Here is a 17,320-nt window from a genome sequence, read left to right as displayed (position 1 = left end):
ACAGGGCTGCCAGGCTCCCACCCTCACCTCTGTTTCCGTAGCCGTGGGTGTCCATGAAGGACAGCCCCAGGCGCTCGTCCTCCTGCAGGGTGCTCTGGTCAGTGAAGCTCCTGTCGATGGCGCTCATCATGTGCGTCTTCTCGTGCCGGTAGTTTATGGTGGCTTTGGTCATATTCATGGGCTTCCTGCAGCGGGGAGGAGCAGAAGTGAGCAGGGCTTACCATCAGGTGATCTAAGGTCCCCTCAAAGCTCCTGGGCTTGGATTATTCCGGGGAGCAGGATGGATTATTTCTAGCAGTGTGGTCATCACGCTTCGGTGCTCTGCTGTCCCAAGCTGGTCACAGCCGCATGTGCGGCATCTCTCGCTGGCTGCAGCAACTCCAGCTGCTCAACCTCAATGTCCCCTCCTGTCCCCTGCCCTTGGACAGCCAGGAGTGCTCCAAAAGCTCTCTCCAGCCATCTCCCATCGCATGGATCTGCCCCAGCCCAGCCCCATTTCTCCAGACTTGACCTCCTGGTGTAGTGGAAGGTGTCCCTGCCCATGGCAAGGGTTGGAGCGAGATCAGCTTTAAGGTCCCTTCCAAGCCAAACCGTTCTGTGATTTTAAAGCCATGTCAGGGGCCAAATCCATCCCAAGGGATGGGCTGGACCCCCCTGAGTAAACCCGTGCTCAGCACCCACTGTGGAGGCTTTTCCCCCCATGCAGGATCTCTTTAGACACCTAATGAAGATGCTGGGAAATCCCAGGAGTTCTCATTGGGACAGAACCTCACACCCCAAATTCAAGTCATTTAGGCAAAGAAACCTGAATGACTGTTTTTGAGAGGCAGCAACAGGCTCCAAAGGCAGACAGTGATTAAACCAGAAGGATGAACAGGAGATCTGAGCCCATGCTGGCATCGTGGTGGGGCTGGAACACTGCAAAGCGCTGCTAAAATCCAGAATTCAACTCAGAGTCGCTGACCCTTCCCCTTTATGCTGCCTTCTGTCTCTAACAAGCTCGGCAGCATTATTTTCCCTGATCCAAAGAGACCCTTAAAATGCACTTGGCAGAGATAAGGACTTGTTGGGGCAGCAGGGTGAGGGGGGCGGCCGGGAGGAGGGAAAGCAGGAGAATGACAATTACTTACGGGTAATAGGAGTAGGAATAGTAGTTCCTCCTGGCAAGCGTGCAAAGAGAACAGCAGAAATTGCATAAGCACCTTTTCTCCAGCATTGGGAAGGGAGGTTACAGGGCAAGTCAGCTGCCAGAAAATTCAATGCACCATAAAGGAGTCAGGCTCCCCTGTGGCACCCGCAGGTTATTTACTCCGGGCAGGAGCTGACATCCCAGCAGGACAGCACCAGCACCAGACCTCAGCGTGACCACACTGTGGTGGGTGTCCACAGCACCCCTGTCCAAGGGGATATTCCATCATTTTTAAGAGTGAACAACAAAGCAGTCCCAAATGTAGGGATTTTCGCCCAGGCTTCTGGTTAGGGACCCAGAGGGGGAGATGGGGTTGGGATGTCACATTCCCAGGGCACCATTTACTAGAGACAAAAGTATTCCAAGGCTGCATTTCTGTTCCACCACATCAGTGTTTCTCCAATGGCAAAGCACTCTGGAGAAGATTTATGAGCTCATCCCACCTTCCCAACAGCCCCAAATTCAGGGCTCTCAGCACCAGGTCTAATTTGTAGCTCTGGTTTATCCTTCAACAGGTTCATCCTGGGATGCTGAAGCAGAGCTGCTCCTCCTCCTGTCCCACAGCACTGGCAACAGGAATGCAGCAACCACACTCACAGCATCACTCCCCAAAACACATCAGCACTGCTGGCACTTGCTCCACCAGGGAAGGACCCAATGGATCCATGAGCCAGCCCCGCACCTCAAAGTGTGCAGGGATGTGACAGCCCCACTCTTCCAGCAGCATAAATCCACAAGGATCCTTCCAGGGCACACGGAGCCATAAAGAGCTTTGCAGATTTACCGGGCCAAGGCTCTGCCCTGCTGTTTTTCTCTCCCTCTGGCTGTTCACGTACTTTGCTCCATCCTCCCAAGCCCTGTGTTTAATTGCTGCCCTTTATCCCAGCTCTGAGAGCCCCCCCAGCCCAGCACTGCCTCAAGCCCTGCACAGAAGAAGCCACTTTTCCAGGGCATTGCATCCACGTGAAAAGCAACGGCCGCATCCCCAGCGCTTCTGGGGATGAGTGTCCCGAGAAGCCCCTGCCCTCCTCCCTCCCACCCCGTCACCCCCCCAGTGCAAGCCCACCACCACAGCCACAGCCCCATCCATGCTGGACGTGCTCATGCTAGTCTGGCCAAGGCAACAGGGAAGCCCAGAGGCAACATCTCAGAGTGGATGAAGCTGATTTTTGTGATTTTGGGTTGGGGGTACAGAGCTGCACGCCCGGGGGTCCCGTGGGGCTGCTGCTGGCAGGGAAGAGCTGGTGGGATGGGGATGGCTGTGCTCAGCATCGCTGCAGGGCTCGGGCCAGAAGCGTTTCCATCCATGCAGGATCACCAGGGGAGGGAGGGAGGGAGGACCAGCACCAGCCCAGGTGTCCTTACCCTTTCCGAATGGCGACAATGATGGCTCCCAGCAGGATAATCAGGACGATGAGCCCCCCGGCACAGATCCCCAGGATCAGACCCATCTCCTCCGAGTGCTGTGACACCTCCAGGGGACGCTTGCTCTCTTTGCAGGCAGCTGCCAGGGGACAAGGACGGGCAGGAGGGGTGGGTGGACAAGGGTGCTGTGAGCACCCACCACACTCCCCACTCCAGGGAGACTGGCAACATTAGACATGGAAACACCGGGATTCATTCCATGGGATGTTTGTTTCTCCATGAACACACATTATTCCACAGGGCTCTGCAGTGCCACACTATGACCGTGGACAAGTCCCTCTCTCAGTTCCAGTGGGGTGACACAGTCCCTTTGTTCACCTTTCACCACACCCCACAGAGGATCATCCACCCATCCCTGCGCCACCACTCCAGCCTGCCACCTCCACCATGGTAACAGCATTAACAAGGAAAATTCAACCGAGGGAAAAACCCCAGACGCCAAAGAGAGTGGGAAACAAAAGAGCGCGGGGTGGGGCTGGAATAACCCATCACATGCAGCCCAAGCACTGCCAGTGCTGGTCCCCACCCACCAGAGCCACCACGGCCGGAGCCACAGCCGGGCTGGGATCAGGGGAAGGAGGAGCTCACCTTTGCGAGCGATCCGGACACAGTTCAGCCGAGTTTCCTATGGAGGTAAAAGGTGGGTCAGTGCTGGATGAGCATCCCAGCAGCTCTGCCCCACACTCCTGCCCGAGCAAGGCTGGGTGGGAACAGGGCTGGTCCCTTGGTGCTTTGGGTGATTTGTGCTGCAGCACAGAAAGAGCTCCTGGGGCCCCACATCCCAAGAGATGCTGCTGAATGATCTGTCCCCAGCATTCCCAGGTTTAGCTGGAGCCACTGCTCCTGGCACAGAGGGAATAGCAAAGCTCAAGAGCGTGGGAGGACCCAGCAGACGCAGCCAAGCCACATGTCACCAATGTGCCACCAGCTACAGCTAAAACATTCCCAGGTTGTCATCCGGAGCTCCATGGGTTTGTCTTCCATCAGTCAAAGTTTCAAGCCTCAGTCCTGGTGCTCTGCACCTGCTGCCAACATCACCATGAGGTTCCAGCTCAAGTCTCCAACAGTTTTAACACTGGCAATTTAGGGATGGGTTCAGCTAAATGATTCCATTTTTCCATGCATCCAACTTCTGTTGCAAAATAAAAAGCACCATTTTGGCAGTATGATTCTTCTTCTCCAAGCATCCTCCAGTCTCTCAGGACACCAGGCACCAATGCTGCTGCATCCACCCTCAGCCCAAGACTTGCCCATGTCACATATCCAGGGCAGGGCTGGCTACAGCACCGAACTCCCTGGGATCTCCAGCGTTTCCTTCTCCTGCTTCTTGCTTCATCTGGCACAAAAACCATGAAAAAACCCAGCTACAATCCAGCCTTTTTCCAGCATCTGAGGGCAGCTGGGATAAATCCATTGGCTCCCAGCAGGACAGATGTAACACAGCATCAGGCAGCAGTTATTATCCAGCGGTGCTGAGTGAGCCAGAGCGGGGACCCTCCCTGTCCCTCCGGGCTCCAGTTACAAGGCAGCGAGGTGTGAACGGCCCCGGAGCAAAGAGGGCTCCGTGGGCAGCCCCTTCCAGCAGGATGGAGATGTGCAGGACAGTGATGCTCCCCGGGGTGGGACAGGAGCTGCCAGAGCAGCGATGCTGAGAAGGGTCCCCACAGGTCCCGGTGGTCCTGTCAGAGGAACCCCGAGGGGGATGCAGGGGGAGCAGAGGGAACTGGCAGCAGCAGCAGGGAGGGCAGGACAGCCTCAGGAGTTCTCTGGAGCTGGGACTGGCCATCCTCGCAGCACTGGGTCCCAGCAGTGACACAGCTCTGGCTGCCCAAACAGTCCTGCTTCAGGCCAGGAGGAACCCCAGGAATGGGGTCTCCCCTGCACTGGTGCTTGTCAGTGTCCTGGCTGGGGGAAACACGGCTACTCCACCCCCAGCATCTACACGGGGATGAGGACAGGCACCACACAGGCGTGCTGGAGCAGGACACCAACATCTCAACATGCCTGGAGCACCAACTGCCCCCTGGCAGGACACCAGGGGCGAAGACAGAGGGTGACCCAGGGAGGGGGATCTAAAAGCAGTCCCATTTTACCAACCCTCAGACCCCAGCCTGCCTGTACCTGATCCAACCCCTGGCTGGAACAGGGTGCCAGGGCTACTCACCCCTTTGAGGTTGCTCATGGCCTGGAAGTAGATGAGATAGGCCTTCTTGGGCTCCAGGGGCGGGTTCCAGTAGCCGTTGTAGGTCTGGTTGTCCCCCACGGTGAAGGGCTTGGCCTCGGTGAGGCTGCTGGCAGGCAGCTCTGCCCCGAAGTAGTGCACGGAGCCGCGGGACACGGCGTCGTCGAAGGTGAGCGGCACCGGGAAGCACTCCTGTCCCCCCAGCTCCCGCCTCAGCCTCCTGGGCCGCTCCTCCTCCACGATCACCTGGTAGGTGCTAGGGAGGGGCAGGCACGGGTTAGCTTCGGGAAGAACGGTCCTGCCCTTCCTTGGAGCCCCCCTGTGCCACCCCGTTTTGGGGTCTCGCCCTCCTGCAGCCCCGACCTACCTGATGGGAGCCCCTCTGCCTTGCGCCGGCCGCAGCAGCACCGTGATGGTGCTCTCTGACTCGCCCAGTGGCGATGGCATGTCCCCGTAGTCAAAGGTGGGAGCTGCAACGGGAGCTGGGGTGAGTCCTGGGGCTCCCCTGGCTTAGGGGGAAACTGAGGCATGAGCAGCTTCGCCCAGGGCAAGACCTCACCCAGTGGTATAATATGAATTATTGCAAATAAAGTAAAACACCTCTCCAGGTGTTGTACAAGAGTTGAGAGAGGACCCCTGGGTGTGCACAAGGGAGATTACCAACACCAGTCTGGCAGAGGGGAAGAAACCAAGAGCGGGATCCAACCTTGGCAGGACCCAAATTCCTGAGATGTGCCCAGGAACAGCACCGTCAGGATCACCGGCACAGTGTGAGCTTCCCCCACCCCAGGGCAGAAGCACACCTGAGCCGGCCCAGCAGCACCCCCAGACCAAGGTGGGGGACCCCCCCCTCATGCCTTGTGGTCCTCAAACCATCACTGGCAGCCACTGAGGTGCAGCTTGAGCTGCTTTGTCCCAGTGCCCCCATTGATGCTCAGCCCATTTGCTGCAATTAATGCGACACCATGGACACGAGCAAAGAGCCCCAGGTACTGCACAGCTTATTAATGAAGCCAAATTAATCCCTCACTCATGCCCTGAGAGCTCAGACAGCACCAGCCACCAGCACTGGGCTGGCCAGACTCCCCAGACAGGGACCCACCAGTCTGGGGGCTGCCAGGGTCTCACAGCCCAGCTGCCACCACCAAGAGCATCTCTCTATGGCAGCGTCCAGCCACCACCACGGGAGCCAGCCAGAGGCTCCACACCAGGAGGACACCTGTGTGGAGGAGCAGGCCCAGCAGCAGGAAGGCAGTGGGGGAACCTACCGGAGATGTTGGTGGTGATCTCGGTGAGCGCTGTCTGGCCAAAGCCCTTGCCGGTGCGGGCCCGCACCGAGAACAGGTAGGTGGTGCCGGGGTGGAGGTTGGAGAACACGTGGTAGGTCTCATTGCGCAGCTTGGACACCGTGCGCCGCGGGCCCGGCACGTTCACCGCGGGGTCTGAGGACTCGATGCTCTGGTAGCTGATCTGCAGGGACAGCACACAGCATCAGCCGTGGCCCTGGCAGAGGGGACAGAGCCCAGTTCGGGTGGAGAAGGGATTAAAGCAATGATTCCAGAGGAGGGGGTGGTCATGGGGCAGCCAGGGACTTTTGGAGGTGAAACAAAAGAAGAGGTTCACCGAAAAAGCCAAAGGGCTCAGGGGTAGCAGCAGCTGCCTCTAATCCCCATGGCCAACAGCAGAGGCTGCCCCAGACCCCCCCAACGGGACCCTCCCATGTCCCCACGTCCCCCAGGTGCCACACCACCAGGACATGCCTCGTACTGCGTGATGAGGCCGTTGGGCTCCACCGGTTCCTCCCACTTCAGGAATATCATGTCCTCCAGCGGGGTGAAGGTGAGGGACTCGGAGGCGATGCCGCCAGGCACTGGGGAAGGAAAGGAGATGTGCTCAGACGCAGCTGGAAACCCGTCTGTAAGGAGAAATCCTGCAGGAAACCCCTGTGGGTGGCTGTGGTAGCTGTGCCCTGTGACCAAGCCACCACATTCCATGTGCCGTGTGACCCATCTGCAGCCCGTGCCACCAGACAGGGCTGGTGGGTCCCCAAGGCATTGATGCTCCTGGACCTGACGGTGACACTTTGCCACAGGAGGGGCAGGTTCCACTCCCAGCACCTCAGCCCAGGCACCAGCAGCAGCTCAGGGTGCCCAAGCTCTCCAGCAAGAGGAAAAGAAAGAAATTCCCTTTTCCCCCAGAACCTAATCCCCCCTGGAGCCATCAGCATCCTGTGGAGACACTGCCAGCGAGCAGCAACAGCCTCACGTGCAGATGGGCTTGACGTGGCCCAGCGTCCCCTCTAATTAACACCAGCACAATAATGACTGTGATCACTGATGGCAATCAGCAGTGCCAGGATCAATATCCGCTCCTTTGTGACGGATTTCTCCATCGGCGAGGAAGGGATGGCTCGGGAAGGCACCGGCAGCATCCCCCACTCCCAAACCTTGCAGGGGACAGCAGCTCTTCTCCTTCATTAGCTTTTTTCACAGCTTTTGTTCAGGTGAAATTACGAGGCCAGGAGAAAGGGATCACCTCCCACGCTTCCCACCGTGCAAACGCACCGTTTCCACCTGATTTACAAGTTAATTTAATCAGAGGCACTGTGTCCTACACGTGTACAGGCACTTATTAAATTTGGGAAGAAACATGGAAACCTGTTGGGCAGGAAAGTGTGTACCTACAGAGATTGGTTTTTAATATACAGAACCTACACTATATACAATTATATGTTATTTTCTATTATTATGTATAGCCTGCATTATATAGACAATTACATCTTATTTTCTATTATTATATGTTGTATCATTGTTATTGTCTATAGGACAATTTATATATATCTTAATATTATAATACCTATGTATTTACATATATAAGTATAGGTATCGTGCTTCCATCCCAGGTTAAGAGAGGTGCACACAAAAGCTCCCAGGTGTGCACACACCCCTGTGCTATCCATATTTGCACACATAAATATTTATTTATGGAATTATATAGGTCTAGCCTGGCTTGCATTGCGTGCACTCTGCGTGCACGGGGGAGAACCGGCTCCCTGCAGCACCATCACACTGCAGGGACATTTCCAGAGGTGCCTGGGGTTGAGTTTCATCATTTTGTGCACACAGAATGAAGTCTCCAGCTGTGGGTTACCTGGCTCCATAGGGGGCACCGAAACAGCGGCAGGACAGCCCACGGATGCAGCACAGGACAGCCCATGGATGCAGCACAGGACAGCCCATGGATGCAGCACAGGACAGCCCATGGATGCAGCACAGGACAGCCCACGGATGCAGCACAGGACAGCCCACGGATGCAGCACAGGACAGCCCATGGATGCAGCACAGGACAGCCCATGGATGCAGCACAGGACAGCCCATGGATGCAGCACAGGACAGCCCATGGATGCAGCACAGGACAGCCCATGGATGCAGCACAGGACAGCCCATGGATGCAGCACACTTCCCTCAGTGTCCTGCCCAGCACAGCTTTGCCCAGGGTCCAAGAGGGATGCTGGAAACGACAGCGCTGGTTTGGCCCAGTAACTTGCATTTTCCAGCCCAAAACCAGGGTTTAGCATTTGGGATGGGGAGATGCAGCCCCAGGGGATGCTGCTGCCAAAACTGGCCTCGTGCCAAAATAAACCCCAATTAAGGGTCCCATCATCAATGAGCCTTCAGCACCTTGGTTCACTTGCACGGGCAGCCGCTCACCCTGCAATACCAGGAGCTGAAACCCTCATCATCCTCCCAGGCAGGCTGGGCCAGGCACGTGAGGAGGAGTATCTGCCTTATATCCATAGGAGGATATCCACAAATCCATCTCCATGAGACCACATGTAGACACAGCCCCAAGTTCAATCCAAGGGGGAAGCCACTAGCCCCAGTTAATTGAGGCACAGGGAAAAGCAGCTGGAGTGATTGTTGTATAGCAAAAAGACATCTGGAGCTCCTGTATTAATATTCCATAAGCAAACAGCTGGAGCAGTCACAGCCCAGTGGAGCAATTAGAGCTGGAAAATAAACCACTGGCAGGGTGGAGCTGGGTGCCCCTGCTGGGACAGGCTCAGGGGATATGGAAAGTGCTGGAGTGCAGAGGAAGGTGCTGGATTTAGGCTTTGCACATGAAAAGGGACACGGAGACACTTTCAGCTGTGCTCCAGCGCTCCAGGTTTTGCTTTCCAGCCTTGGAGAAGGAGTGAGCATTGCACACGTAACAGCAAGTCCTGTGCAGGGGAATTCTGTGGCAGGCTTCTCCTCAGGGGTCCTGCAGGGCTCTGGAGCCAGCTCAGTCCTTTGCAATTACCAGTTCCTTCACTTTAATTGCTGATTCCTGATGCTAAAAAGTACTTTGGAGATTAATTCCGTTCTTGCTTGACAGATGACTCTGTGAGGGCCAGGGACTCTCCAGCCACACTCAGCCCCCAGCAGTGGAAGAGGCCAGCCCTGGATGTGGCCTGTCACTGATGGGTGGCACTGGCCACACAGAGCCAGCTCTGTCCTGGAGCTCCTGCCACATCTGCTGGATCTCCAGAGTGACTCGGGCACTGCTGATGGTGAGCTGCAGTCAGGGGGAGGCAGAGGTGAGCCTGGACCTAGGAGACTTCTCCAGCAGCCTCAGCTTGAGCAGATCCTCAGGGAAAGGCTTGCCAGAGCAAGAGATTCCAAAACCAAAAGTCCTGGAGCAATACTGGAGCTTCCATCCAGGTCCTGCTCAGGTGCAGGGAAGCCAGAACAGGGCAAAACTGCTGCCAAAATCCAGGGCCTTATCACTACAGAGCTCTCTGCACAAACCCAAACCCATCCGAGAGCAAACTTCACCAGGGAAGCCAAGAAAAGCTGCAGCTGCCCTAGTGAACAGCACTTTCCCAGAAATGCAGCAGGGCTGAATCCTTCGGCAAACAAGCAGATAAAAGATGTTACCTGAGTGCAAAGCATTAATTGTTTTAATTGCTGTTATTATGGCTGCCAGGCTTTGGTTCCCAGTAACACGTGAGTGAGGACGACTCGTGCTGAGAGAAGCTGGGTATGAGCCAACTCCCACACCCTCCCCTGGACCAGCCATGGGTAAAATGCCACTCCAAGGATGAGGGACAGTGACATCCCCATCCAGTCCCTGAGCCTCCCAGCCCCCCAGGCATCTCCCTTCCCCAAACACCATCTTCTCATCCCCTCTCCCACAGCTCTGGGGCTGCAAGATCCTTTTCACCTCCCCCTTAGCTCAGGAGATAACCCCATCATGCCCACGGGCCAGGATCCAGAGGTGCACACCGTAGCACAGAAAACCGCCCAGCAGCTCACCAGCTACAGAGTTCCACTTCTGGGGATGATGCACCTCCCTGAGCAGACTCACCATCCTCATCCGTCTGGAATATCACCTCCTTGCCCTCCTTGCGCCCCTCGGGGTTGGAGAGGATGAGCTTGACGTGGATGTTCTTGTAGGGCAGCAGGTTTTTGATGGTGTAGCGGTTGGCGTTGCGCTCCATCTTCACACACTCCTGGAAGGTCTGGTTGTGGCCGCTGCCCACGAAGTAGCGGTAGCACAGGGACACGGTGTAGGTGTGGCAGCGGGTCAGGTTGTAGCCCAGTGGCTCCCACTGCAGCGTCAGCTGTCTGGACTGGATTTCAGAGAAAGCCAGGCCCTTGGGGGCTCGCATGGGCTCTGTGGGAGAACAGGGATGGGGAAAGGTGAGCAAGGAGGCAAACATCTCAGATTTGTGTGTCTTATCAGGAAAAACTCTTACAGCATAGGGACAAAAGGGACAAGTACAGAGAGCACTGACTGCAAAACTGGGAGCAGCCCCAGCACAGGATGCTGCTGCCCTGCAGACAGGGCTGGGGACACCACTGGGGACATCTCTCAGCCACCAACCCTGCGGGGACAGCAGCCCCCACAGGTTAATCCTTTCCTGTGGAGGTGAAGCAGGGTACCAGCCCCAGATACCCAGAGAAAGGTGCCTCTGCCATGGGAGCCCTCGTGCTCAGTCAAGCCCAAGTCAGGCTGTCCAGACGAGAGGGACCAAGTGTCATCAGTGGGAGGGAGGTTAATCAGCTCTAATTGAACAGAGCAGTTAACGAGGGGACGCCTCTGCCAACAGCACACAGGCACACACAGGTGCCTTGGGGTAGCTCCTGTCCCCAGCACAGGGAGGGCTCGGGGTGCCAGGAGAGCTGTCTGTCCCCAGGGACACCCCGGGACCCACCTGCACACTTGGTGCGGCTGATGAGGGGCGGCCCCGGTTTGCCGGTGCCCCCCTCCCCGGGCCGGGTGAGCAGGACGCTGATCTCGTACTCCGTGTCGGGGTCCAGGTGCCAGAGCTTGTAGGTCTGCATGTTGACAGCGTGCACCTCCGACCAGGGCCCCGAGGTCATGCGGTACTCGATCTCCTTGCGCACGATGGGGCCGTCGCCGATGATGGAGTTGGTGTTGAGCTGGATGATGAGGTAGGTGGAGCCGGCCCGCAGCAGCTGAGGGGGAGCAATGGGGGTGGGGGGCTCTGGAAGAGAGCGCAGAAGGGGCAGCTGGAGCGTCCCCAGAGCCAGGCCAGTGCTGGCACAACCACAGGGAGCACAGTTTCATTTTATTGTTTACAGGCTGCAGTCGACACATTCCCAGTGTCTCCTCCCACAGCAACCCACCAGCTCGGGCTGGAGAAGAGAACCTTTGGGGTGACCTACCCGTGGCCTTCAGTAGCTGAAGGGGCTACAAAAGAGATGGAGAGGGATTTTTTACAAGAGCATGTAAAGGGGGACAAGGGGGAATGGCTTCACACTGACAGAGAGTAGGTTTAGATTAGATATTGGGACAAGATTCTTCCCTGTGAGGGTGAGGAGGCCCTGGCACAGGGTGCCCAGAGAAGCTGTGGCTGCACCATTCCCATAAGTGTCCAAGGTCAGGCTGGAGAGAGCTCTGAGCAATCTGGTGGAGTGGAAGATGTCCCTGCCCATGGCAGGGGGTGGGACTGGATGAGCTCTAAGGTCCCTCTCAACCCAAACCATTCTGGGATTCGTGTGCAGAGCACAGATCAAACTCGGATTCCCCAACCAGAGGATGTGGGAGTCACTCAAGTACAGGAAGGCACCATCCAGTCTTCAAACTTCAGTCTGTGTCTGTGCCCCCCATCACCTTCAGAAGGCTTTAACAGCTGCAATAGGGTTTCATCTGATCAAACCTTAATTATCTTTATGTCACACAGCCCAGCATGGTGCCTCACAGTTTCACCATAATTAATTAATTCCCACCTAGTGGAATCAAAAACAAATTATCTAAGGCCACCAGAAAAGGGAGTTTCTGGCTTTATGCTGCGCAGTCCACGTTTAACAACTCGCCCAGAGTGAGAAACTGCAATCCCAGGCTGTGCACACAGCAGAGCGGGAGTGGCCTGTCCATGGCCCAGGCAGACGAGAGCAGCTCACCCACCTTTGACAATGAGCTCGGCGAAGTTGGAGACGCCGGCGCCGCGGGCGGACTGGGTGACGCAGCGGTACAGGTCCTGCTCCGCCTTGGACACCGCGTCCAGCCGGAACGTGGCCAGGAAGCGCCGGTGGCTGATGTGCTTCACCGAGGCGGCAGGGACCACCTGGCCGCTCTGCCTCTGCCACGGGACACACACGGTGTCACGGGGGCACCTCTGGGGCCACCAGGGCTGTCCCCAAACCACGTCTGCTCACAAGCAGGGGGACGGCCCTTCTCCCGCCGTGTCTGCCCCCGCAGGGAAGCCGTGTGGGGCTGCCTGTGCCTCACCTGCATGAGGAAGCGCTCAGCCTCGGCGGCCTTGCCAGCGGCCACGCACTGGAAGGTGGCGTTTTGTCCTGCGTTCACCTCCACGTCACCAAGGCGGGAGAAATGAGGCGCTTTCGCTGCCGAGGGACAAAGCAAGAGGTGAGGAAGGACCCGAGCTCCAAGGACACCCACCACAGCACCGCTGCAAAAATCTCCCCACACCCAAAAGCCCGCCCAGGACGTCACGCTGAGCTGAGGCAGGACAGGCCCGGTGGCCACCCTTCCAGCCTGGCTCCAAGGAAGACACGTGCTCTTGTCCCCACAGGAGCGGCCAGTGTCCCAGGGAGGGACCAGCCTCTCTCCAGCACAGCACAGTGCTGCTGCCAGATGCAGGGTACGGGTCTGATGGAGGGGGCAGGTGTCCCCACCAGCCCTGGTGGCCCCTCCTGGGGCCTCACTCAGGCCTTGTGTCCAGCCTATGCTTTTCCAAGGTTTTATAAAAACTAAAGCAATGGTGGAGCTGGTGTGGATAGAGATAGAGATGCAATAAGGGAGGCTCAGAGGTGCCCAGCGGATGGAGCTCCACCAGCGCAGTCACATCGGGACACCCAGGCCTCACCCTGGCATTAGACCCTCCTCTCTCCCCAGGACCATCCCAACAGACACCAGCTCCAAGCCCTGCTGCCCAGCCCAGCCCAGCCCCATCCCCGCTCAGGTCCCGTCCCACGGCACTCACAGCACGGATAATTGAGGAGCAGAATGTCATCCAGGCCCAGGTACCCCCTGCGCTCGCTGGAAACCACCGCCTCGAAGAGCACCTGCAGCACCAAACAGGGGTCACCCGTGGCTGGGGGTCCGGGCTGGGGCAGGGGGGGACGCTGGGCCTCACCTGGTACTCGCTGGGCCAGAAGAGGCTGACTGCCAGCTCTGCCTGGTGCCACTGGCGGCCGTGCGAGCCAGACGCGTTCCACACGGCGCTGCCCACCCGGCCCCCCGTCACCCACACGTAGGCGCTGAGGGTGCCGGGGCTGTGCCCGTCCCGGCTGAACATGAAGTAGCTGAACTGGAGGCAATGGGTGTCATTCTCACTCAGTGCCTGGAAGAGCAGGTGAGCTTTCTGGCCCGGGGTGTGCTGAGAGGAGTTCACCATCAGGTAGGAGCCTGCGGCAGTGGGGGAGAAGGGACAGAGTGGAGTAACCTTGAGGACGGTGAAGGGTCCAGAGGGGCCGTGCAGGGGGTGGCTGAGGGCACTCAGAGTGTCCAGCTGGAGCAGAGCTCAGGGATCTGCAGCTCCGATCTCTGCTCTGGGACAGGGACAGACCCAGGGATCGGCTGGAGCTGGGCAGGGCAGGCTCAGGCTGGATTTAGGGAAAGGTTCTTCCCCCAGAGGTGCTGGCACTGCCCAGGCTCCCCAGGGAATGGGCACGGCCCCGAGGCTGCCGGAGCTGCAGGGATGCCCAGGCTGGGGGTGCTGGGGGTCAGGGTTGGATCCATGATCCTGTGGGTCCCTCCCAAGTTGATTCTATGATTCCAATCCCCCTGTTCCACATCTCCTGAGCTTTGCCAGCAGGGACAGAGAGAGTGGAGGATGTGGAATTACAAAGATGCCCATGTACCCCAGGCACTGGTCCGTGACAGTGAGGATGGGCAGGACAGGAGGGATCTGGGAAGGTGCCAGGGGCAGTTGCCTTTTGGGCAGCAGCAGGACCGCGGTGGGACCTCGCTGCTGGATGAGGAGGGGAGGATCAGAGCTGCTGCCTCCTTGGGGCACAGGGGTCAGGAAAGGCTCCGATGTCACCCTCCTTTAACTCTCAGCGTCGGCAGCATCAATCCCCTCCCAAGCCAGGCCCCAGCTGTTTAATTCCATTCCCAGCTCCTCATGTCATTTACCGCATAGTTGTCACCTCGTTTAAACTGCGCTCAGCAGGCACTTGCAGGGGAAAATCCTCGTTGGCTCAGTGAGCAGCAGCATCCCAGCTCCCGGGGATGCCGAGGGTCCCCAGACCTGCCCCACCACCCAACATCCCCAGCAGCAAAAGCGGGAGCCCCAGCACAGCCTCGAAGCTGTTCTTGCAGGGCAGGCACGATGACAATCCCGAAGGAGATCCCAAAGGAGCGTCATTCCCTGTCCTGTGAGCTCCAGCCCAGGCAGCCTGGAGGCAGGAGGGGATGCAGGAGCTCCCAGAGCTGTCCATCACAGCTGGCATTCGGGATCGATGGGACCCCACCGAATCCTCCCCCTCACCAACGGCAAGGGGATTATTAATCTCCATTTTAATACCAGCAGAGCTGTAAGTAACAAAGCTGGGCCGTTTATTCAAGCCTACCATTGTTTTCCTGACAGTGCTTCGTTATTAATTAATTCCAAACTCGGGTGCTTTCCTGCCATCGACTCCCACTGAGCAGCTCCAAGAAAAGCCTAAAGTGAAGGGGAATTGTAGGGGGCACCCATCCATCCCCCTACAACACTTGGGATCTCAGGGGGAACCCATCTACTGCTCCAGAGTTTGGGAGGACCCCAAAACCCCCAGGGGGTCACAGCACCAGCTGGGGTGACATGGTGCCAGTACCAGACATCTCCCAGTGCATCCTTCAGGGACAAGAACTGGGGCAAGGGAAAGAAATCCCTGAAAGGGAAATTTTCACCACTGACCTGCGTGGCTGCCTGGCCCTGCCAGCCCCTTGGGGTGGCTACTCAGGGTGAAATAAAACGATGACAATTTATTTCCTCGGAGTCCAGCACAGCTCATTTCACCCACCAAGGGGAAGGCACTGTGTCCACGCTTCTCTTTTTTTTCCCTGTCATTTCCCCCAGCAAAACTACTTCTGCTCTAATGATATCAGCCCCATTTGGTGCAGGCAACAGCAGTGGAGAGAGACCATTGAGCCACCCCATGCCAGGGGACATCTCCCAAAAGCCACCTCATTAACGAGTGGGTTCTCATTAACAAACACAGGCCCTTCCTTTGCCCTCCCTTTACAAACAAAAAGCCACGGGACCGAAGTAAAGAGGCCAAGACTAAAATTAAACCACTGAGGAGTTATTTTAAATGACAGGGAATGCCCATAAGGTCACCTGGGATCAGGGATGTACCTGAGCATCCCTCATCGTGCAGAGCTTCCCACACACACTGTATTCCCCTCTTCGTTTTCTTCCTGGTGTTGCAGCATTGGAAAAAGCAGGTTCCAACCCCTCGCTTTTGTGCTAATTTTATCCTCCTCCGCTGTAAATATCTGGCATTAGCCTGAAGCCCAGGGTGTGGGTTGGGTTTCTTTTATAAATATAAAAGAAGCAGAGGTACTTCAAATTGCCAGAGGGCAGGGTTGGACGGGATATGGGATGGGATATGGGATGGGACACGGGACGGGACACGGGACGGGACACGGGACATGGGACACGGGACATGGGACACGGGACACCGGATGGGATACAGGACACGGGATACAGGACACGGGATACAGGACACGGGATACAGGACACGGGATACAGGACACGGGATACAGGACACGGGACATCAGATGGGACAGGACACCAGACAGGACACTGGACAGGATCGCTCCCTGTGAGGGTGTGAGGCCCTGGCACAGGGTGCCCAGAGCAGCCCTGGCTGCCCCATCCACAGAAGTGCCCAAGGCCAGCTGAAGCCCTGGTTGCCCACAGGGAAGGGGCAGCTCTTCCCATGGTGCTGCCCATCCCAAGGGTCCTGCCTGCCGCTGCATCCCTCCAGGGAACACCCAAACAGCCCTGCCAGAGGAGGAGGGAAGAGCCTGCTCCCCCTGCTTCCCTGTCTCAATGAGTTTTTCCTCCTACAAAATCACCGAGAGATAAAAATAAATAAAAAACCTTCCAAGAGCTATTAGAAGGCAGGGAAGGCAGGCGGGATGACAGGGAGAGGGCGGCACTGCCAGACAAGAGGCGCCAGGGGACCGGGTCTGAGCACTGCAGCATCTGTCTCCAGGAAATCCTGCTGGAAGACAAAGCTGACGTGTGCCAGATCCTTGCCCATGTCAGAGCCGGCACGGGAACCGGGGAACTTCCAATTCAGGATTCCAGTCAGGGATTGGAACTGGATGAGTTTTAAGGTCTCTTCCAACCCAAGCCATTCTGGGGTTGCAGCCTCACACCTGCCTTACCCCTGCAGCTGCTCCTTTAAGAAAGGAACAATAAAGAGATGGGAAAAAAACATAAAAATAATCACGACTGCAACGTGGGAGAGACCCATCTGTCTTCTTTAGCTGAAAGAGAGACAGGTCAAGAGAAGGGGGGAAAAACCCCAAACCATACAAGAAAGCAAGAGGAGAGCAGGATGGAAAGGTAGCAGCAGGTGGCCAGCAGCCAGCACCTGCTCCAATAAATCCTACACTCCTTGAAACTGGCTGATCTCCAATAAAAACTCATTTTAATCTGAGACCACAAGACTCCTTTGGAAAGTGCTCCCTGGAGAGGCCCTGGCACTGTGAAATCCCTTTGATCCCCTGAGCTGCTGCAAGGACTGAGGGGGTTCTGGGGCTGCAGGAGCCTCATGCACAGCTCCCCACTCGAAATGGGGTAAAACCACCCAAAACCATGGCCCCTGCACCCTTTGGTGCCCCAAAACCATGAGCAAACAGCACCTGGCCTCAGGGGAGCTACAGGAAGGAGAATCCTCTTTTCCCAGGGTGACACTACAATGCTCACACCATCCAGCTTGAGATGTCACACCCACCTCCCCATTAATCCTGGAGTTTATTCCTTAAACTCCTTGTGTTCCTTTAAGCCCCCGTTTCCTGCTGACCCACGGTTTTTTTCCTCAAGCAGGGCGAGA

At 57.0% G+C, this 17,320-nt stretch overlaps 1 protein-coding gene across 4 annotated transcripts in view; it reads right to left on the bottom strand.

Annotated features, from left to right (window-relative positions):
- PTPRU (protein tyrosine phosphatase receptor type U) overlaps positions 1 to 17,320 on the bottom strand; it is a 51,829-nt gene that overhangs the window by 17,590 nt on the left and 16,919 nt on the right. For 2 of the 4 annotated variants that reach the window (XM_088067364.1, XM_088067365.1), the window contains exons 3-16: positions 13,405 to 13,676; positions 13,252 to 13,333; positions 12,537 to 12,652; positions 12,213 to 12,387; positions 10,996 to 11,289; positions 10,146 to 10,454; positions 6,557 to 6,666; positions 6,065 to 6,266; positions 5,164 to 5,266; positions 4,779 to 5,052; positions 3,203 to 3,239; positions 2,555 to 2,693; positions 1,131 to 1,160; positions 28 to 185 (exon numbers count right to left, since the gene is read on the bottom strand). In XM_088067364.1, coding sequence (XP_087923490.1) covers positions 28 to 185; positions 1,131 to 1,160; positions 2,555 to 2,693; positions 3,203 to 3,239; positions 4,779 to 5,052; positions 5,164 to 5,266; positions 6,065 to 6,266; positions 6,557 to 6,666; positions 10,146 to 10,454; positions 10,996 to 11,289; positions 12,213 to 12,387; positions 12,537 to 12,652; positions 13,252 to 13,333; positions 13,405 to 13,676 — 2,301 coding nt within the window. The remainder of the gene's footprint in view (positions 1 to 27; positions 186 to 1,130; positions 1,161 to 2,554; positions 2,694 to 3,202; positions 3,240 to 4,778; positions 5,053 to 5,163; positions 5,267 to 6,064; positions 6,267 to 6,556; positions 6,667 to 10,145; positions 10,455 to 10,995; positions 11,290 to 12,212; positions 12,388 to 12,536; positions 12,653 to 13,251; positions 13,334 to 13,404; positions 13,677 to 17,320) is intronic. The other 2 variants (XM_014258654.2, XM_005529858.3) reach the window with 1 other exon arrangement.

Source organism: Pseudopodoces humilis, chromosome 27, assembly GCF_049639895.1.
Source record: "Pseudopodoces humilis isolate 2021_Gansu_Grassland_sample_001 chromosome 27, ASM4963989v1, whole genome shotgun sequence".
NCBI lineage: Eukaryota > Metazoa > Chordata > Aves > Passeriformes > Paridae > Pseudopodoces > Pseudopodoces humilis.
The sequence above is the reverse complement of the archived record's forward strand: the minus strand, read 5'-3'. Positions and strand labels throughout refer to the sequence as shown.